Here is a 23,563-nt window from a genome sequence, read left to right as displayed (position 1 = left end):
AGTTGAAGTCTTCTGTAAGGCCTCCCACTGTGTCTTGGGACCTCAGCGTGGTGCTCATTCAGCTGACTGCATTCCTATGATCTGAAGTACCTGACTTGGAAGTCATATTTTTGGTGGTCACTTCAGCATGCAAGGTTAGTGAGCTCCAGGCCTTAGTGACTTATCCCCCTTACAACAAGTTTTATCACAACAGGGTGGTCCTACGTAGGCACCCAAGTTCCTGCTTATGATGGTGTTGAATTTCCATCTTAGTCAATCATCCTGCCTACATTCTTTCCCAGGCCCCATTTGCACGAAGGTGAATGAGCACTGCACAACTTGGATTGCAAGAGAGCTTTAGCCTTCTACCTGGAGCAGACAGCAGCCCATATCAGTCCACCCAACTTCATTTCTTTTGACAGAAATAGATTTGGAGTTGCAGTTGCCAAACACACTATCCAATTAGCTAGCAGATTGTATTTCCTTCTGTTATGCACAGGTGGGATTGTATCTTTGGGGTCTTGTCAAGGCTTGTTCTTTCAGAGCCATTGCAACATCTGTGACCCACTTGTGAGCGGTTCCAATGGAGGAGATCTGCAAGGCTGCGAGGTGGAGTTTTCTCCACACATTCGCATCCCACTACTGTCTGGATAGGGATGGCAAACGTGGCAGTAGGTTCGGCCAGTCTGTCCTCCAGAATCTGAGGTGTGGAACCCAACTTTCCCTACTTAGGATCTGTTTGATTGGGTTCAGGCTGTCTCCCCCCTCTGTTACCAACAACACTGTGGTTGTTGTGCTTGTTTGTCCCCTTTTGTATTGGAGCAGCCTGTAGCTAGGGATTTACCTATGTGAGGACTATTATCCTGCTTGTCCTAGGAGAAAGAGTTGCTTACCTGTAACAAATGTTCTCAGTTTGCCACACTGTGGAGTTGGGTTTCTCCCATTTTTATTTTTACCATAATTCTATGTTAGGAGACTGAAGAGGGACCGACATGGGTGTGTGGAATAGGGTATGCTGGGCATGTTCAGTGTGCCTAGTCAAAGTTCTAGAAACTTTGACATAAATTTTCTGTGCCGGGCTCCATCCGATGTCACCCATGTATGAGGACTAACATCCTGCTGTCCTAGGAGAACTCCTCCTATTACAGATAAGCAACTCTGCTAAATTTCACCTCTCCTTTCCCCTACCTTCATAACTATATGAAAATTTTAAATACTACTGTGATATGTTGCACTGATTCAGATAATTCTTAAATGCAGCCAAAAAGCACTCTGGGAGGGAGGTTTTTTCGAAAGGAGTTTCTGGGGCAAAAATAAGTACACAGCTTTTTTTTTTTTTTTTTACATTGTGCTGTTGAAAAATACAATTCAGTATGTATTAAAGTAGTTTTTCACTGATCTTCTCAACATAATGCTACACTTTCATCATGAAAGAACAATTTCAGAAATATTTCACAAATATGAAGAATTAAAAAATAAAGGGGTAGATATTCAAAGAAACGGCTAAGTAAGTTAGCCAGATAAGACTTTTCCCACTAACTTTAGACCTGCTATTGAACAGGTCTAACTTATCCAGTTAACTGGATTCATCATTCTACTGTAACTTTAATGGAATGATGAGTCTCAAAAAAAAAAAAAGGGGCAGGGTGATATTGAGCCAGCTGCTGCATCGCGGCGGTGCGTTTTTGCCCGCTGCAATTATGGCCACACTGCCCGCTCTTGCCTCCATAGTGCTACAGCAAAAGGTGTTATTTCCGGTGCTTCTGCCGGCAATAATGTGTAAAACATCTCCCCACAGCAGTACCGGCATCAAAATGTTGTTAACCCTGCCCAAACCCCTCCCCTTTCCCTCATTTAAATCTTAATGTCACAATGCAGTAGTTATTGCGATATCTGCCCATCACATTTTAATGAATAACCCTGTTAGATTGTAAACCCTCTGATATACCTCAAGTAGCTGACTGTAATTCACTTTGAAGTGCTGAAAAGCAGAATATAAAATAAAAATTCTTCTTGATAGTGTTCAGGATTTGTGAACACATCAACTCTTGCCCTCCTTTTCTTTCTATAATAAGAGACCATACAGGTGACTTCCTGCAATAATTACTACTGGGGGAATTCTGCACCCAAAAACTTAAAGTTCTGCAAACTTGGTCAAGATAACACAATTTACATGACAGGCTTTTAAGTAATAACTTTTTTCCGTATTAATTTAAAATGTATTACTTAGAGATGCAGAAATTCACTGTAAGTGTCCCTTCCACTTGCTCTCCCTACTCCCCTGGCCACGTTGCCCTCTCAGGCCCCAACTCCTTCACCTGCCAGTATCTCTCAACTCCTTCCACTCTATTGCCAGTCCCAGAGTTTTACCCCATTCTCAGTACTGCCCCCTCACACAGGCTCCCTCTCTCACACACATGCTCCCTCTCTAGTACACATACACACACCCTCATACAGGCTCCCTCACTCTCTCACGCGCACACACGTCCCTCTCTTGCATACACACCCACACAAGCTCTCTTTCTCTCTCACACAGACTACCTATGTCTGTCTCTCACGCAGCCCTTCACACAGGCTCTGTCTCACACATACACAATCCCTTGACCCAGGCTAGCACCCTCGCATACACGATCCCCTTTTTCATACACACCAGCACCCAATCTCTCATACACACAGTCCTTCACAATCACCTCATATAGGCTCCCACTCTCTGGCACTCAAGCATTCCCCCCCCCCCCCTCACCTCTCCTCTCCTCTACTCTCTCACACACACACACACACACACATTCACTGTCACCAGGGCCTTCATCTTCCCATGCACCGTTTGCGGCAATTCTGAGCAGGGGGGGAATTCTGCAGAATTCCCCCAGGACTAAATCTCCCTCTTCCAGGCTGAGCCTTATAAGCACTGATGCCAGTGAACATGTTGACTGGACAGGGGAGGGATGCTAAAGAAATCAGTGATTGAATTTTGATGGCAGGCTCCATGTTCTATATATGAGAAGCTACAGAATATCACTGTAGATCTCAAAACCTTTCAGCACATTAAATTCTAGCCAGACATGTGTGCTCCATACTTATTGTGGTCCATTTTCCACAGCGTCGAGATAAATGACTGATCTAGTGGGATTGCTGCTTCTGATGCCAGATTCCAAAGCTGGAGGCCCCTATCCCTCTCAATTTTCTTTGAAATATTAAAGGGGGAGGGGTGTATTCTGAATAGTAGGTTAGCCTGAATTCTGATGGGCAGACACCAGTTTTTTGATGTGTCCTTAATTTAAGGAGTTCTGCTGCAGTTTCCCTGTTTAGAACAGTTACATTAACTACCTAGTATAGGAATGGGATCTCATTGGTTCTTACAATGTATGAATATAATATCAAATATGATAACATACCTAATACAGACCAGATGGATCCAGTGAGCAAAAATTTGGTAGAATAAAAAAATACTTGTCTCGTAGGTAAATGAGATTTGTGGGACAGTTAATATGGCTTCTGCAAAGGGGGAACATGACTCGCTAATCTGGTAGGGGTTTTTTTTGTGTGTTAAGCAAATGGATAAGGGGAATACAGTTAATATTACAATATCAAAAAGATTTTATAAGGTCCTTAATGAAACTTAAGTTGTGATGGGGTACAAGGAAAAGACCTTTCAGGGATCAAACAGTGGCTGAAAGATGGTCTGCTTTCTCAGAGGTGTCTCACAAAGAATGAGGCTGGGACCAGTGCTATCAAATACGGAAAGAGTAAACTGTGAGGTGGCAATGGTTGCAGATGGCATGAAATTATCCTTATCCTGCTACACCAGTCTATATTAATGGGTTATCTCCACCTATTAGCAAATGAAGACTGAGGACACAGCCTTTCAGTGCAGGGGTGACCACATTCCTCCTTTCTCTCTCATTCTTTGTTTTTAATCTGTTCTGTTCTTCAGACTACTTGAGCCTTGCAAAAAAAAAAAAAAAAATAGAAAATGCATGTGTATCCTTTGTCCTCTCTTGTCAAAGCTCCCTGGACCTGTTTGGGATATGTTTGCCTTTGTCCCGTGGAGATTTACTCCTGTTGCATGATATTTTGCAGACTAAGATCTACCTGTTTCTCCTTCCCTCTTTGCTGTATAGTACACATGTGTGCAGGGCTGGGGAAATTCCCGGGTACCAGGTCACCCAGGCACCTTAAAATTGGCACTTGGTAGCAGGTACCAGCAGATCAAACCATAAGGGAGCTGGAGTCGCTGGAACAGGGCCAGGATGCTGCAGTCAGCCGAGGCCTGAAGAGAGACACTGCTTTTGTACAGAAAAGGCTGGGATGGAAAAATTTAAAACAAAACTGTGAAAAGAGCAAAAAAATTACAAAGAAATATTTGCCCTTGCTCCTAAAAACTTTGAATAGCATCCAGGGTTTCAAAATATTTTTCCATCTCTGGTTCTACATAAACAGTGAATTCTCCCATATGATTTACTGAATCAAGTTGTCTGCTGCTACAAATCCTATACGTGTCCCCAGATGTTTGAGTCGGGCCTTGAGTGTTTGAATTAGAGAAGTCATTCTCTGGGTCCCTGAGTGTGTGAATGAATTGTAATTGGAGTAAGTGACTTACAGAAAACGAAATTGAATGCTTAATTAGCAAATGCTGCATATTACAGGGTCTGAGGTAGATTAGGTCCTATATAGAGATAAGGAGGGCCTTTGTGACCTGCTGGCTTGGCTTGAACTGTTTTACATCTTGCTTGTGCTGAATCTTTTAAAACCATTTCTTTTTTTTTTTTTCTCTACAGCCGATCGTTGCAAAGAAGTGCAGCAGATCCGAGAACAGCACCCCAGCAAAATCCCTGTAAGTAACCCCTCCCCCCAACTCCACCTTCCTTACGTGTGTGTGTTTGTGTGTGTTTGACTGGGAAGGGCTTTGCAGGAGTATGCAGGGTGCTGTTGATCCACATGATTAAAGTACTAACACATTGATACTGATATTCAGTGCCACTTAGCTGGGTAAGTAGTAGCAACTGAATATCCAGCTATGTTCAATGGCCGCCACTTATCTGGCTAAATAGCTAGCTGGATATCCAGTGGGTGGATTGGGTGGTGCCACTTTGCCAGATAAGTACCGATATTCAGACTTATCTGGTTAAATTAATCAGATAAGCTGGCTTGCCATAGAGCTGTTCTAACTTAGCCAGCTATAACTTATCCTGCTAAGTAATGCCAAATCCAGGGATATTCAGCAGCACAGCTATGCTGCTGAATATCCCTTGTAAGTTAGGCAGATACATCTTATCTGGCTAAGTTACGTAGACTGTTTCTTATGAATATTAATATCATTGTGTTTATAGTGTTGCTGAGCAAAGTGAATACATTTTTTTTTTTTTTTAATAATCTTTTTCCCAGGATATCCCCAATGAATATGCATGAGATAGATTTGCTTATGCTGGGTCTACAATGCATGCAGATTTTCTCATGCATATATTCATTGTGGATATCCTGAAAGCCCAACCAATTCTGGGGTCTTTGGGACAGGTTTGGGAAGCTCTGCTTTATCTCAATGAGACAACTTATTTATTCTCCAGATATATAATAGAACAAGTATAGATTCCGCATTATACTACAGTAAGCATTAGGAAAATGAAGATGTTACGCAATGCTGGTAGACCACCCATATTATGAGTGGCAAAAAGATTAACAAAAGTGTTAACACATGATTCTTGAGTGTCTAATACTGTTACTCAGCTGTGACTGAGCCTCTGCAATGCTCCTAACTCTTTTCCATCATAGAAGCTTTAGAGCATCCCATCATCATCTTTTGAACTTTAAAATGGAAGTGTTACTTGAAATGACTTATTTTAATTTTATTTTTTTGAAATCTAGCAGGTTCACAGAGACAAAGCTTGAGTCGCTGGCCTAGATCCTTCTGAAGAAGGCAGAGTGATAGCAGTTAGGAAAATTCTTAATTTAATCTATCTTAAGTAGCATATCTTTTCAGTGCCTGTTTCCAACTTTTCCATTCCTGCCCTTGTCCCAAGTAAGCTGCAAATACCTTTTCAAGATCAGTTTCATCCATAATGGGCAACTAGGATGGAAGCCTCCAGCAAGGATAACTATTTATGCCCCTTTGCCAATAGCAGCCATTCAAGTAGCATGAAACTACCCACTGCAGAGGCCTGAGCATGTCGCCCAAACAACGCACCAGATTAAAATCTGGATTTATTACATCACACTACTTTCACTAAGCTGTGAGCTGGTCAGGTAGACTTCTGTGTGACCAGTCTCATGTTGAAAATGTAGGGTTCTGTGAAGTGATCACAGGCTGATCATCTACAAAGCCAAAGCAAGACTATGATCAAGCAGGAATGGAACTAACATCAAGTCCCCAACTTTATAATCAAATGAGGAGATAGTAGGACATTGTGCTGTAATCATGCCCAGATGACATCTGCCATGTGGTAACAATGGGCATTATGCAATACTCAGACTTTTTTTTTTTTTTTTTTTTTGCTCCAAGCTGGGGAAGCAGGAGGAGTGAAGGCTGATCATGGCTTCATGGAGGTAGCATTGTTTGACCAGCCAGGAGGCGATTTGCTGGCTGGCAGCTGGCCTGACTGAGAAAAATGCTGAAGACAGTGAGCTAGTAGTGGGTGACTTTTAACTCTGTGTTCCTCCCACAGTTTAGGGGAAAGAGGATATATTGGTGACCACTGGGGAATTATGGCACTTGGTGGCTAAGAGCCTCTGAGGAGAGTGGTAGTTCACGCTTTCCCTCCTGCATGCTCTTAATACTACTACTTCTCTCTCCTTATCCATTGGTTCCCTCCAGGGTTGGAAACATTCTGTAAACCAGATCTCCTGCGCTCCTAAAATTTGGCACCTGGTGCCTAAAATTCAAAAATAGAGACTCTTTAAAAAAAAAAAAAAAAAAAAAAGAAAGGTATACTAAAGAGAAAAAGCTGGGTTCAAAAAAGGTTTGGATAGGTTTTTGGAGGAGAAGTCCATTAACGGCTATTAATCAAGTTTACTTAGGGAATAGCCACTGCTATTAGTTGCATCAGTAGCATGGGATCTTCTTAGTGTTTGGGTACTTGCCAGGTTGTTATGGCCTGGTTTGGCCTCTGTTGGAAACAGGATGCTGGGCTTGATGGACCCTCGGTCTGACCCAGCGTGGCAATTTCTTATGTTCTTAATTTGACTGGCACCTAATTTTTTTTTTTAACCTTACAAGATTTTATTAAGTAACAAACAACTGAAACTTCACAATAGATTATTCCAGCTGTGTAAAATACAAATGAATAAACAACTAAAAACAACCACTTGACATAGTTAACAATACAACAACCAACCTGAATAACATGAGTCATTGGACTAACGGGGTACCTGCTCCTCTGGGAGGGGGGGGCCTCACTTGCTTTTCAGGTCACTATCAGGAAACCAGTACTCGCTCCTCGAGGGCCCATGTTCCCTGACTCGCTGCCTGCTCCTACCTTCTCTTCTGCCTGGAAGAGGGATTATTTATTTAATTATTTTTATATACCGACATTCAATCTGAGATATCACACCAGTTTACATTCAGGTACTGTAGGTATTTCCCTATCCCCAGAGGGCTTACAATGTAAGTTTTTGTACCTGAGGCAATGGAGGGTAAAGTGACTTGCCCAAGGTCACAAGGAGCGACAGCAGGACTCAAACCCTGGTCTCCTGGTTCATAGTCCACTGCTCTAACCACTAGGCTATTCCTCCTCCTGAGGATTATCTTTATTGGGGGTCAGGAGCTCTGGTCTCAAGTTGCCATTTGGACGGGTGACGTCACTTCCCCTGTTTGGCTAAATTTTAGCCATTTGTTGTAAATCCTCGACCCGTGGTTCTCTGATTCCTGGACATGCCAAGATGTCAGTGTGCAAGAAAATTGCAGTTTTCATTTGTGGAGTCCCGATGAAAGAAGAAGACAGAGAAAATGGCGGCATGGTGCTGCTCTGATCAGTGGGAGCGGCGATGCTGGACACTGAGCCCATCCGCTTGGTTCTTCTTTGTCCCGAGAGGGCTTTCCGCAGTGGTTCAGCGAGCTGCGGGAAGGCATGGGGGTCACTGAAGCAGGTGGATGCTGAGCTAGGTGAGTGAGTGGAGGCTGTGGAACAAAGGCTGGGTGAGGATGAGACCACCCATGATGGCACACAACAAGAGATGAAGAAATTGCTTGCTGATAATGTAATGTTCCAGGAGTGGCTGGAGGACTTGGAAAACAGGTCCAGAAGGGGGAATCTGAGGTTTAGAGGAGTCCCCAAGGATGATACCTATTCTGACTGAGCGAGTGGCCAAAGATATTTGTACTCTGATCTAGAGCTCTACTGATGGGGAGGAAGTGGCTCCTAAAATCCTGCTGGATAGAGCACATAGAGCTTTGGCTCGCCCAAGAGGTAACACTCCTAGAGATCTTGTGGTCTGTTTTTCATGAGTATACAGTAAAAGAAAAGATGATGCAAGCAAGAAAAATAAAAGATCTGCAGTGGCACAGACATAAGGTGGAAGTTTTTTTTTCAAGATCTTTCCCTGATCACCATTAAGAAACGTTGTGAATTCAGAGAGGTCCTTCAGGTGCTGTGGAATGGCAATCGCAGATATAAGTGGTTTTCCTTTCGGACTACAGTTTACTATCAATGGCGTGACCTCTTGGGTCAAAGCTGTGGAGGAGACGGTAAAAATACTTCAGGCTGCTGGACTGGTGAAGTCCATGGGATTCTGCTGCGAGGCAGCCCATGGCTGTGCTTCCTACGAGAGCAACTTCAGAAGCTAGAGAGTGCAATCAGGAGGGAAGCGACTGAGGAGGCACTTGGGTGGTTCTTCTTCATCGAAGGATACAGTGACTTGAGAGGGGTCTCTGCTTGGAGGGACTGAGCAAGATTTGAAAATAAAGGACTCCATCCAATGGAAATGTTTTTCCTGGGCCTGGCTTAGCTTGGATTTTCTAGGTTAAAGTAGTTATAAAGAGATGTTATTTGGGGGGGGGTTGTCTCTTGTTCATTGCTTATGGTTGGACTTTTCAAGGGGAGGGTGAATGAGGATCTTGTCGGTAGAGGGTTCAAGAGTTGCTAGGCTGTGATGAGTGCTGCATTCCTTCAAGATTTGGGAGGGGAAGGCGGGGAGGAAAAAGAAATTGAGGGAGGGGTATGTACTGTGGAAATTAGGTTTGTTTTGCTGGAAAGAACACCTGTGGGGGGGGGACACGACAGTGGAGCCTATGATTCACATGCAGCATTGGAGGGGAAAGTGATAATGATTATTATACTTGTCTTCAGATTGGGTGGGTTTCATCGAGCATTAAGTTGGAATCAGTGAACTGGGGGAGTTAATGATTGTCTTGGAACATTAAGAGGTTGAATACATATACTAAGAGGAAGAGACTGTTGTAAGATGCCCGAAGTCAGTGGGTAGATGTGGTGTTTCACCAGGAAATGCATTTAAAGAAGAAATATGAGAGGTTGCTGGCCTCTAATCACTTTCCTCTGCAGTTTTTTGCAGCAGCTATGGTAACAGGTATTTGTGGTGTGGGCGTTTCTTTTCTCAAAAAATGTGGTGGATATGACTTCTATTTTGGGGACTTTACAGTTAAATTCAGGATGGGTAAGAGTATATACATTTTGGGGAATGTAAATGCACCCAATACGGGACAAGGGCAATTTCTAGAAGAGCTCTCCAACTTTACAGGTTGTTTTGGGGGGGGGGGGGGGACTTCAGTCTTAGTGGAGGGGGTGGGGTGTCCTCCTGGGCCAACAGGAAGGGTTTGAAATTACGCATGGCAGAATGGGACCTGGTTGATGTTTGGCATCTTTCACCCCTCTGAGAAAAATTATACTATTTTTTATTCTAAGGCACATGGGGTATATTCTTGGATTTACTTTTTTCTGGTAGACAAAGCCCTGGTAAATAAGGTAGGGGTCACGGAGATTGAGGCAATAACATGGTAGGACCATGCGGCCATATGGTTTTCCTTCAAGGGGTTAGGGGGTCAAATTGGGGAGAGGTTTTGGAGACTTAGGGGCAGATTTTCAAAGGGGTATGCACGTAAAATATGCGCATAACCCCAGAAAAGCAGCCCCTTCCACCCCCTGCGCACGCGCCGAGCCTATGTTGCATAGGCTCGGTGGCGCGCACAAGCCCCAGGATGCGTGGCCGCAGCCCCCGGACCGGAACATGGCGCGCCGGCAGCCGGCCCATGCGCGCAAGTTACACCTGCCTTGGGCCGGGGGGGGGGGGGCAGGTTAGTTAGGGGAAGGAAAGGTAAGGTGGGGGGCGCCGGAAAGAAAGTTCCCTCCGTGACCGCTCCAATTTCAGAGCGGCCTCAGAGGAACGGAGGCAGGCTGCGTGGCCTGTGTCATCTGCAATACTTGGACGTGACTAAGTCTGTTCAGACGTCTGATAACCTGTTTGTGCTCCAAGGTGGAGGTAAGCAGGGAACACCAGCCATGCAGCAAGGCATGGCTGGTGTTAAGGAAGTCATGGCAGCCTATGTGGCTCTGAGGTTGCCTTACTGAAACAGATCAGACTACATTCCATGAGGGCTTATGCGGTGTCATGGGCGGCTCTTTATTTCCTTCCCAAACAAACTTGGAAATACAGCAGCCAAGTGAACCTTATCCAGCAGGCTAGCAAATTGCATAATTCACTGCTACAACTTAGCAGGATTGCAACTAAATGAAACGGTGAAAGCTCACTAAGTAAGAGCTATGACATCAGTTGCCCATCTCTACTCAATTTCAATAAATAAATAAATATGCAGAACTACAACGTGGTCACGTCTTCCTTTCTTTGCATCGCATTACTGTCTCAATATGAGGCTGTTGTTGTTCAGTGGGACTGTTACCTGGGTCATTTTACTGATATTCAGCTGCACTTGGCCAGAGAAGTCTGTCACTAAATAAACCTGGCCAAAATTACCCAAGTAATTTCAGGAGAGTGACCGACTTTCTTCCCCAACCAGACGTACCTGGCTAAATTTTCTCAGCTAGCTCAGAATATGGATGCTAACTGGATAAAATGTTTGAACAAATAGTACTACAAGGACTTGTCAGTGAAGTCCATTTCCCAATTGTATCTCCAGATTGTGCCATAGGATTAAGACCGAAACAGATCAGGACGATTCTCATCTTGGGAATACCCACCAATGTGGCCAGTTTTATCCTGTTCATCAATGGAGAAAACCAAGTTGCTTACCTGTAAGCGGTTCTCTTTAGAAGAATATATAACACATGCCCACCCATCTTCCCAGGGATTTGAACACTAAGATCTATTATAGACTGAGTTATCTCTGAGATGGCGGCTACGTAGGAATTTTACATGCATGATCAGAAAGACCACCTGGGGTTTTCTGAATTCAGAGAGCTAGCTGGGTCTGTCAGCACCATTGAATGATGCCTCCTACTAATGCCTGATTTATTATGATGATGATGATGGGGATCACCCCGTTCCAGATAAGCAACTTTACTATATCCGTGTCTCAGTCTGCCTTTGCCCATGTGGTTTAGCACTAGTGTGTTAATCCTACACTCCCAAGCCTCATTTTTTGGACAGCAGCTGCTGTCCCTCTGGACTGTACTGAAATTGTCCCCAACAGGAAAGCAACTTTTTAAGCCTAACAAAGATGTTAGATTATTTTGGAGGATGAAATGCAGGCGTCTTGGCAAGGCTGGTATGTTCCCAGAGAAGTCTCTGTAGTGCTGGTACTGTGTGGGAGCGTTCCAGTTCCACTTTTTGCACTGGAGCCATAGCAAGTAAGGGATGACCTGACTTGGCTCCTTTCCTCTTCCTTTTTTTTTTTTTAAACTTTTATTTTATACTATACAGTGGCGTCGTCCAGCCGGAAACATGTTTTTCCTTGTACACACCATTTGGAGATCCATTTTTCTGATTAGAATGAAATGAACTGTAACCCAGCCTAATTACTGCTCTTATGCCAGTTTGCCTGTTTCTGTTCTTGTCTTTTAAATATACAGAAAGCAAACGTTCTTCACAGGGCAGCCTGACCCAGAGCTCCTGCCCTGGGCACCTGAGTCCTCGCTACTCTCGCTTGATGATAAAAGCTCTGCGTTTTTGTTTCACAATTTATAGACTTCCAAGGTTTGCCACAGTTGGTGAAAGTGAAAACACTTGGGGCTGATCTATCATTCCCAGGTTACGGAGGCTCAGCGTTCAATATTAGATTTACGATCCAATTTATTTTTTTTTTTTTTAATCCTCACTTCCTGCAGAGTTGCTGGAGATCACTAAGCTCAGGCTGCCTCTTCTCTAACATTCCTTGTATAAGTTCATAAACTATACACTATCAGGCCTCCAATGCTGCAAACAGGACTAGTTTTCAGGATATCCACAATGAATATGAATCAGATGAATTTGACTATATTAGTCTAAATGCTCAGGTTATATAAGCATGCAAACCAAAGCCTGTTTCTGGCACTGGAATACTAGAATTACCCACCCCATGCCAGATAACGTAGAAATCACAACAGCTGTAGCATGTCTAGAACTAAAGCAAGAGGATCAGATGCCCTGATAATTCCCATGATCAGGATGTAACACAAGTAGATCTAGGGAGCAAGAGATGATGTAACGGGTGGGTCCAAGCCCCTGGAGCTTCTAAGCCCGGCACCGCCACTTTCAAAATGGAACCAGCTGGCCACATAGACCCTGCACACAGGGGCAAAAGTGCCTAATACTGAGAACATTTTGGAAATCCTGTGATGACGTTTCCCCTCTGGGAAAAATACAGCAGCTTAGTAAATAGATCCCTGATTTTGAACCTGATGCAGTGGAAGGCGAAAAGACTTACTTGTCTAAGGTTACACGACATACTCTGGCTTCCCTGGTTCTCAACCCACTGCTGTAAATCTTGAGCCATTCCACATGATTGTTGGATTGCTAGATGTGTATGGACAAACTGAGTGAGAGTCAGCAGTAGGCACTTCCATACTAGTGCATGGAAGTACGCTTGAAAAAGGTAAAATCTTCTTTATTTTGGAATCAGGTTGGAAGGTCAGCCAAGAGCAGAACCTAGGATCATGTGAAGAGCAGTCCCATCTCTGTGGCCCTACTAATAGAGCCTGATATCTCTGCTTCCACTTATGTTTTACAAACTGAAGACGCACACACCCCACCCCTCCCCCAAAGTAAAATCTTTTTCTGTAGTAGCCTCGTGCTGTGCTCTTCTCCAAGCTGGAGGCGCTGTGTAACCACACGATACAGTATACCCATTGTGTGTGTTCGTAGGCTAGAAATGCTTTGTAACTGCATACCACAGTCTACCCCCCCCCCCCCATCTGCTCTGCCTTAGAGTAAAAGGGCTGTTTAACCATGACTACAGTATACCCCCCCCCCCTTCTGTATGTTCTCCACAGTTGGTGGTTGATCTTTCCAGTCACTGGGAAGCCCTCTGCTCCCTACCCATCCGATACTTACTGCACCTTGCATCCAGTACCTGAATGTAATCTGCATTGAAGTGTCACAAAAGATGACCTATAATAAATTATCAACCTGAAACCAAAGCTAGCCAGAGAATACCCTGTGGCTTGCACCTTTCTGAATCCTTGACTGGTGCAAAGAAAAAAATGGGTGGACTGAGCTTTTGTGTTGATTCACCGCTGACAGTGAGACATGAATATGGAAACATCTGCTCTTTCCAACTGTGGAATCTGTGCAAGATGAGGCCTTCCTTTCATAGTGCCCTCCAATTCTAGCCAGGCGAGGAGGGATCCAGCCATTACACTAATTTTTAACAGGACTGAAACGTTTTGGAACAAAACAATTGAGGTAATGTCTCAACCACTTTTCTAGCCTTGTATTAAGGAAAACACCGCAAGCGCTCATTCTGACCCTGTGGGCTGGTGGTTAACTACTGTCTGTTTTTCACAGCCCAGCCCCACCGTGTGAATGTGACATTTAATGGTAGAACATTGCATCGATTTGCAGCCCCTGATTTTCCCTGTTGGTCTCCCACCCTGCACTAACTAGGCCTAACTCTGCTTAGTTCTAAGATCTGATGAGTTCAGGCTCACCAAGGGGTCTTGCCTTGTACTAATTAAATTTAGTTTAGTACTTAACTCATTCAACTGGCTCCTTCTTTTTTTTTTTTTCTGTTTGGGGGGCAGGATTGGAATATAAATGTAGCCAACATCCCCCCACCCCTTCTTTCTTGGACAGTTCATTTTAAAATTACATATAGGATCACTTTGTCCCTTCCATGTAGGGATAGCGATTCTTGATATTAAATGATCTGCCCCAAATCACTTATCCCAGAGAGTTTTATCAGGGGGGGCTGAGGAATCTGTAAATCTCTGGAGCATAGAAATTCACAGAAGAACAAATGTAAAAGGTGACTTCTAAGGACTTATAGAAATTCAGGATGGTTTTCCAAAGAACTACATCAAATGAAATTGGGCCCAGCGCAACAGGGTGTGCACACCGTGCATTGGCTTGGCGTGGCAGTAGGAGAGATTGCAGGCTGCCGGTGGAGTTCAGTCCAGCCAAAAAACAAGAGGCCTAGTGTTCCCCCTAATGTATGTGCATGCCTGTGCACTTTTCCTGCAGTCAAGCACAGCTTCCGCTCTCTTCCCCAAGTGCAGGAAAGCCAGCGGGCTGTGGTGGAGCTCATTTCACCATGGCCTGAAGTCAAGTAGAGACTGTGTTTGTGTGTTACATGTAGGCTCTCAGGCAGAGACACACACTATCTGTGAGGGAGTGAGAGCCTGTGTGTGTGAGAGGGCCACACACACTTTATCTTCTCTCTCTATCTCACCTAATCCATAACAGTCTCAAGGTGACTGGGAATCAAAAGATCAAGAGATTCATAAGGGTTAAATTTTAATTATTGGATGTAAATGTTTCTACCACTTTTTAAATTTGTTTTTTGGGGAAATAATTATTGGAAGATTTTAGTTTACTATACATTTATTCATCAGATGTTTTGAAATATTTTATTGGTATTTGGGAATTTTTGGATATTTTTATTTAACTGGTTTGAAATGTTTATTCTTTATGAATATGATTTTACTATTTTTATATTTCTTGAATTTTTTTTATTTTGTTTTATGAAAAATGGTACTGCCCCCCCCCCCCCTCCCCAATTGTTGCTCTGCTTATAGAGGCTGGCTTGTTTGGGGTTCCAGTTCAGGTCTTCTCAGCATGTTTCTGTTTATATTTTCTGGTCTCTTTATTCTGTATTTGGTCAGGGTCTGTCTGTTCTGCATGTGTGACTGAGGTGAGATATTCTGCTACCATATAATTTATCTGTAGGGATCTATAGCTGCCTGGCTTATTCTTTTTTCCTAATAAGAGGTATATTAGTGTTCTAGGGTGTGGTGTAATATTGCAGGGTTGCCTTTTCATAGATAGTCATTACTGTTTGAGTTTTGGCAGTTAGGGTTGTTTTTGGTATGGGAGGTTTACTATATTGTAATGGAAATTCTGTTTATTCATGGCTTTCTAAAGGCCAACCTCTCACCCAATACGCATTACAAAAAGTCTAATTCCATAGGAGTTCTAAGAGTCTCTTACACAGAATTTTCTGGTTGGCACCACAGCAGTGCATGTAAATATAATATGCATGTTGGAAGTGAGATTTTTGCCTCAGATTGTACTTTTTAATGCTTTATAAATGTAAAATTTGTTATAAATGCATAACTTAATTGTATGTGTTTGTAAAGAATGTGAGTGTGTGTGTGGGGAGGGGGAGTGGTGTGTGCGCAAAGCTGTAAGATTTGCCTAAAGTACCTAATACCCCTCCCTTGACCATGAATTCTATGGGGGGTGGAGAGATGGGTGGGTGTCAATTCTTTAAAATATAGATTGCTCGAGGGAGCTGGATTTTCTTTTTGAAAGGCCTGGACAGAGACTGAATGAGTCGGGGGCGACCAGCACAGTACGGACAAGCTAGACTGCCAGAATTTTTGCATAGAATATGTGAATAAAATCCAGGCTGCAGTGATATTGTTAAAGATAGAATAGTTATGCAAAAAATCCAATTAAAAAGTTAGTGGTCATAATTCCCTTCTGAGCCCATCAGGCTTGAAATCTTGTATTGAGCTTTTTCAGGTGAACTGTGATAAATCATGTCTATTTTATTGGATGTTTCCCAAATTAGGGAGCACATTTCCTAGTCCATGCCTGACCCTTTAATCTTGGTTTTGATGGGGAGGAAATTCTAGAGTTTAATTTGCACGCGCACACAAGAATCTTGGTTTGGTATTAACCAATTCCAATCCTACCTTCTGTCCTCTTGATCTTAGTCCCTACATCTCTAAAAAGGGCAAGGACACATTAAGTGATTGGTTACTTCATATTATAAATGATGTACTGTCTAAAGAGGTATTTCCAGACCCTTTAAAAAAAACAAAACCAAACAGCAGGGATTAAATGCAGTAGGTAATGTACCTTGGCTGGTGCAGATCTTCGAAAAAGCAGTTGTAGTTCGGGTGATGGATTTTGTTGGAGATGCAAATCTGTTCGACTCTACAGACAGGCAGGGTTTAGGCGCAGCCACAGCACAAGAGGCATTATTAGTCTGTTGTGCTGTGCAGTGCATCAAACAAAACAGAAACTTAGCTCCTTCTGCTCTGATTATTGTGTTTATTTTATATTACCTATGTTTCTTCCATTTATAAATTGTTCAGATTTCACTACTTTCAATTGCCTTTTCTTTCATAATATGGACTCCCAAGACTGGATGCCCACAATGGAGCCGAACGTGGGCATCCATTATGTGTGTCGCCAGGGGCATGTAAATAGATGCACAAATTATGGATGTCCTTGTTTTTCCTATCTGCTCATGCTATCCATGTGGCAGATTTATAGGAATCATTTGTGGAAAGTTAAATTGACATCGATTAGTGGACAGTAAGTATTTCTACATGTTATATTGAATTGCAAAGTTGTTTTGCAAGCATTCTAAGAGGTATGCAATGTTTTTATTTGCATTCATAGTTCTAATAAGCAGAGACTGTCATTGTCATGGCTAGTATTGGAGACAATAGTATTAAGGAACAGGAGAAAAGAACAGCAGAAAAGTGAAAGTTGACTCTGGTGGAAAGATACTGGAGGGCAGGAAGAGCAGGCAGGCCCTAGCGGTAGCCAAGCATCACCGAAGTGATCACATGACGTGAAAGTTTTGGATGCAGAGAAGGAACTGCTGTACTGGCCTGTGTGCGAAAACTACAAAGTGCTCTCCTGATCGAAGGCTTCCTCAGCCACAAAAAAAATGATTTGGGGGAGGATCGTGCTTGATGCCAGCTCCCTGGCAGTTAAGGTCAGAGATGTTAAACAAATTCAGCAGCGCTGGTGTGAAGAGGAGGTGCCTGGCATGCCGCCCATCATTGCCCTCGATGAGCTGGTCAACCTGATGTCACATCAGGAGCAGTACAACAAGTCTGTCGCTGAGTGGTGTTCAGTACACTCAGTACTATTAGAAATGCGTTGGGAGAATGCTGCAACAGTGTCTACTATGGCCAGTTTAATGGGCAAACTTATCAGTGCTGTCCATGGTGTAGCCAGGGCCTTGAGGTTGGGGAACCACCCATGAGTTTGCCTAATAAAAGATTTTTGTTTTGTGTAAGCAATGCGTTATGTCTCTTATTTATGGACTCTGGTTTAGACCAAGGTCAGGGCATGTGCCTTGGATAGGCTGAGGCCAAGGTTGTGGCAGTGTACCACTTCCTAGGCCTCCACTTGGTCAAGGTTTTTGGCCTGGATCTAGGCCTCGCCAGTGGATATCCATTGACTGGGTAAGTGGGGGGCCAAGGTTAACCTGGCCCTGGCATTTTTCTTTGTGGGAGGAATTGGTGGTGGGCAAGGGAGGCCTTTGGAGGCTCCAGTTCCTTTTTTTTTTTTGGTTCACTTTTTGTTGTATTTTTTACTTATTTGCTTTTTTACACTATTGAAAAGGAGTCAAATATTCCACAAACCAACATTTGTGGGGAAAAAGCATTCTCAAAAATGAGTCAAAAAAAAAAAATAGAAACACATTTTTCCGCCCTACACACAAGACATCTCTATTAGCAGGCTTTCTAATAATGCTGATCTGTACTTCCTTTAGCTTATGTTTTCTTGCTGGTTAATTTTTTTTATATTTAGTATGGGAGCTGGCGAGGAGGAGAGGGGGCGTATGCCAGCAATGGGAGTTGGTGGGAGCTTGTGTGAGGGATGCCCACATCTGGAAGGATGTTAAGGGCATAGGGATCACAGATACATTAATGCATAGCACAGACTCTGTTAAGGAAATAAAAGTAATTTATTAATAAAAAATGCAAGGAAATAAAACAAACAAATTTTGGGGGGCCAGGTCTATCCCTCCATCGGCCACTGATTGAAACTCATGGAATAAATTAGAAAACAATTAGATTTTCACACAATACCAGTTTATTTATTCTGGTCAACATCAATATCTGCAAGAAAAGAAGAGGGATTATTGGTATCATTGGTAAGAACTTACACGAGAAATCAGCAATGAACCTTCGGCAAACCGCTGAGCCTTGCACTGTGGTATCCACCTCCGTTGCTGGTTGTAGGGGTGAATCTGGCAGCAAATCATCAGCAACTTCCTCTTCCAGCCCAAAGTGCAACACAATGTTATGTAGCAGGCCATAACAATGCATGTGACCTTTTCGGCATTGTACTGCAGGGCACAGATGAATCAGCTTTTCAGCACGCCGAATGTTTGCTTGATGACAGACCTCGTGCTGGTGTGTGACTCATTGTACAATCTATCGGCCGTAGTGTGTGGGGCTAGGAGCGGAGTAAGCAACCATGGCTTAAAGCCATAGCTTCTGTCACCTATAAAAGGGGGTAACCAATATTGCAACAAAAACAATGGCATGACACCACCCCCGTACCAATAGAGTACTACCAAAATATTTTCATAAATCAGTACACAATGATATACATTTTTTAGGTATATGCTGGATCTCCTGGATTTGCACAGGGTCCTGTGTGAACAGATATTCCACCTAATGCACTTCATCATTGCCCTTAAGACTTGTCCCAAATGCCATAAGAATGAGGATTGAGCCATCCGCCAATGAGACCAATCGTATTCTGGAAACTCCTCATAAGAACATGCAATACTGGGTCAGACCAAGGGTCCATCAAGCCCAGGATCCTGTCTCCAACAGTGGCCAATCCAGGCCATAAGAACCTAGCAAGTACCCAAAAGTTCCCAAAAACTAAGTCTATCCCATGTTACTGTTGCTAGTAATAGCAGTGGCTATTTTCTAAGTCCACTTAATAGCAGGTAATGGACTTCTCCTCCAAGAACTTATACAATCCTTTTTTAAACCCAGCCTCACTAACTGCACTAACCACATCCCCTGGTAACAAATTCCAGATTTTAATTGTGTGTTGAGTGAAAAAGAACTTTCTCTGATTAGTTTTAAATGTGTCACATGCTAACTTCATGGAGTGCCCTCTAGTCTTTCTATTATCTGAAAGAGTAAATAACCAATTCACATTTACCCGTTCTAGACCTCTCCATGATTTAAACACCTCTATCATATCCCCCCTCAGCCATCTCTTCTCCAAGCTGAAAAGTCCTAACCTCTTTAGTCTTTCCTCATAGGGGAGCTGTTCTATTCCCCTTATCATTTTGGTCACCCTTCTCTGTACCTTCTCCATCGCAACTATATCTTTTGAGATGCGGTGACCAGAATTGTACATAGTATTCAAGGTGCAGTGTCACAATGGCGCGATATAGAGGCATTATGACATTTTTCTGTTTTTTATTCACCATTCCCTTTCTAATAATTCCCAATATTCTGTTTGCTTTTTTGACTGCCACAGCACACTGAACCGATGATTTCAATGTTATCCACTATGACGCCTAGATCTCTTTCTTGGGTGGTAGCTCCTAATATGGAACCTAACATAGTGTAACTATAGCATGGGTTATTTTTCCCTATATGTATCACCTTGCACTTATCCACATTAAATTTCATCTGCCATTTGGATGCCCAATTTTCCAGTCTCACAAGGTCTTCCTGCAATTTATCACAATATGCTTGTGATTTAACTACTCTGAACAATTTTGTATCATCTACAAATCAGATTACCTCACGCGTCGTATTTTCCAGATCATTTATAAATATATTGAAAAGTACAGATCCCTGAGGCACTCCACTTCCCACTCCCTTCCTTCCCCTGAGAAAATTGTCCATTTAATCCTATTCTCTGTTTCCTGTCTTTTAGCCAGTTTGTAATCCATGAAAGGACATTGCCACCTATCCCATGATTTTTTTTTATTTTTCCTATAAGCCTATCCTGTTTTCTTCTGTTAGATCATTCTTCCAATTTCTCATTGCAAAAAAATGCAAAGCACACAGAAGTTTCACAACCCAGGGATGGCATGTTTGCAAGAAGTGAAAGGGGTTAATGTCATTTTGCAGGTCCTCATAAAGGATTAAAATTTCCTGAGACCATATCTTCACACCACTTCTGTCTCAGGCAATCCAAGGAGGGTTAGCTGTGGCCGAATGATTACCTGCCTGCAGGGTCTACAGATGGCTTGGGGCTGTAAATAGGAACATAAGACATGGCACACTGGGTCAGACCAAGAGTCCAGCATCCTGTTTCCAACAGTGGTCAATCCAAGTCGCAAGTACAAAAACATGAAATAGATCCCAAGCTACTATTCCATATTGATTGATAGAATTTTATAGACTTCTCCTTTAGGAACTTATCCAAACATTTTGAAAACCCTGTGTCACTAAACACATCCTCTAGAAATTAATTTCAGAGGTTAATTATGCATTGTATGAAAAAAAAATTTCTGATTTCTTTTACTAACCTGTGCAGCCACATGGTCGGCAGGATCTCTTTTCTTTGTTCATGCAAACAATGATCAATTGCCCTCTACTGTCTGGCAGTCCTTAATCTGGCTTGCACATTAAGAGAAAAGTCAGTAGTACAAAAGTGAAGGAATTTCATGATTTCAATGGCAGGGAAGCCTTCACAAACAGTCAGCTATTACTAGCACTTGCACAATAACACCAGGGACAGGGCTTGTGCAAAATTTCAAATGTAAAAAACTCGTTATGGACGTTACTGCATCGGGGGTAATAGCTAATGGAGTTATTTAAAATTTAAATCTGATCAGCACTAATTGGGACGCTCTGGTTTTCATAATCATTATGGACGTGCTAATACCTTTATTACATGGGGCGCTCATTTTGAATGTCCAAAACCTGCATCCAAGAGCAGGTTAACCACTGCACTAGCCCAAGTGCACAATATTGCATTGGTCTAATAGTGTTAACTGATAGTAAAGATCTGTCTTTAAAGGGAATATTGCTATTACTTAGTAACACAGGTGATGACAGGAGACCAGTAGCCCATTTAGTCTGCCAAATTATTCTGTTCACACCTCTAGAGATACATGGTTGTCACCAGCCGGAGAGTATAACTGCTGTCAAGGTCTCGCTTCCCTATCCAGGTCAGTCCTTGTGTTCAACATTTGTTTTCCACCTTCTTGGGTAGAGTATGAGATCCACACTGGGTGTCCCCCAGCACTTACACCTCCCGTGTCCAACCAGAAGGCTCTGTGGTAATTAAATGGCCAGCAATTATACGATGACCATTCAGCCCAAGTCCCCTGCACAGCCTGAATTTTCACTAGGTTTTCTAGTTTATTTCTGTACTACGTATGGACTAAAATGTTTGTTTTGGTGAATTTGGAATGAGTATACTGGTGATATTTTTCAAAAAGAAGCATTTACTTTGAGCAATGAGAACAGTTAACTTAAAGAAAAGATATTTCTATAAGGTTACCAGCCAATCAGATTACTTGGAATCCAACAGAACATTCTATTTAATACCCCTTGCAGTGACACTTGTGATCCATCACTGTGAGGGGAAAAATTAGATTTTTGGATTGTCTGCGACTTCCTGTTCAGTTTAGCGATTTAAAATCTCCTTTTCATATTCATGGATGGGAGTTAACTGACGTTCTTAGACTGGGGGTCCTGAAAGCTTGCATCATAAGATGGCCAGGACAAGCTCTTCACTGCTCCTTTGGGTTTCCAGTTCAGTCAAAATTGGCCTCTTCTGGGCCTACATTCTGCAAACCACCTAGTTTTAGTGGGGCGAGCAAGCAGGACAATTGCCCGGAGCCTCATTGACAAAGCTGAATAATATTACTGAGGGCTCTTAGCACTGTCTGGTCCACTCCTTAGTTTCTGTCTTGAGCCTCAGTGTGTCTAACACTGGCCCTGCTTCATTTGCAATCATTGTTTTTAATCTGCGCCATTTCTCAGCCAGAGTCCACAGAACATGGCACACTTTGAAGTCTGTACCAGGTGAAACACCCTCTCCCAGGGTCGGGTCTGTAAATGCTCCCTACTGCCCTGGCCACAAAAGTGAATTCTGGCCAGAAAACTGGACAGACATGAGGCAGCAAAATAAAATAGAAAAAATTACTTGCCATTCAGGAAGAAGGTAAAATCCAAAGGCCTGAGTGAGAGGTTGCTTCTTAAAGGACCTATTTAGAGCAAGGGAAGACGAATACTGGGAGGGAGAATCTGCAGGTATGGAGGTTGCATGTTTTTGTTAGGTGGCAAATGAGCTAAAGATGAATCACAGTTGTACCTGGTACAGGACTGGTATAAGTGTTTGAGGGATACGAGGGCTGCTACTCTTCTTTTTATGTATGTTTGTGGATTTGTACTTTGATTTATTTTTGTACATTCTAATGGATGGCTGATTCAGTTGGGATGCAATTAATAAACATGTTTAAATAAATAGAAGATATGGACATGCTGGAAGGACATTTTGGGGCCATTGTTCCTACCTTAGAAGCTGATGAGAACATTCCTTATTTACGTCTTAATCTTTCTGAAACGACAGGGAAGTAAGGTCTGAAAGGCCCTCATGTAAACTCTGGCCCTGCTTAAAATGCAAGTGTTCTTTCCAGAAGCTATCATTAGATCTCTGCTGAGTTAGTGGTGCATTTGTAATTGTGTTATAAATCTGAGACTTCATTGATACAAGAGAGCTTTCTTTTTTGCTTTGCTTGACAGGTCATTATCGAAAGATACAAGGGTGAAAAACAACTTCCAGTGTTGGACAAGACCAAATTTCTAGTCCCTGACCATGTTAACATGAGTGAATTGGTAAAAATAATCCGGTAAGTAAAAGAAAATGAAGTAACTGATGCAGACGAAGAGGAATATTTATAAATATAAACATGTCTATAAATATTTATTCCATCAGTAAGCAGGCTGAATTAGCCATCTCAAGGGGGTGAAGTCATCAGACAGCACTAGGCGGAGCTGTCGCTCAAAGCTAGCAGAGCTTTGCTCTATTGGACATGTGCAGCATTTCCTGCGCGTTCTATCATTGCAAAATTCTTCTCAGTCTTCTTTTTTTTTTCGTCCGCGCTATGCACAGACTGTGGAATCCTGTCTTTCACAGGAATTTTTTTTTTCTCCTCTGTTCTCTACCTCTGTGTAACTAAAACAGCACTTTTCAGTGTTCCAATGTCACCAGGAAGAATTTCAGGTTTAAATACTGTTCGTGTGGACATATATCAATAATGGATAGATATAATTATTGCTACTTATGCCTTAGCCCAGAC

General features: G+C 42.7%; 1 protein-coding gene across 1 annotated transcript in view; it reads left to right on the top strand.

Moving 5' to 3' along the window:
• Positions 1–23,563, top strand: part of MAP1LC3A (microtubule associated protein 1 light chain 3 alpha) — an 87,887-nt gene that overhangs the window by 45,435 nt on the left and 18,889 nt on the right. The window contains exons 2-3 of the mRNA XM_029612530.1: positions 4,758–4,813; positions 23,007–23,113. Of these exons, the coding sequence (XP_029468390.1) occupies positions 4,758–4,813; positions 23,007–23,113 (163 nt within the window). The remainder of the gene's footprint in view (positions 1–4,757; positions 4,814–23,006; positions 23,114–23,563) is intronic.

This window comes from Rhinatrema bivittatum, chromosome 8 (assembly GCF_901001135.1).
Source record: "Rhinatrema bivittatum chromosome 8, aRhiBiv1.1, whole genome shotgun sequence".
Taxonomy (NCBI): domain Eukaryota; kingdom Metazoa; phylum Chordata; class Amphibia; order Gymnophiona; family Rhinatrematidae; genus Rhinatrema; species Rhinatrema bivittatum.
Note: the sequence above shows the minus strand (reverse complement) of the source record. Positions and strands in the feature narration are given on the sequence as shown.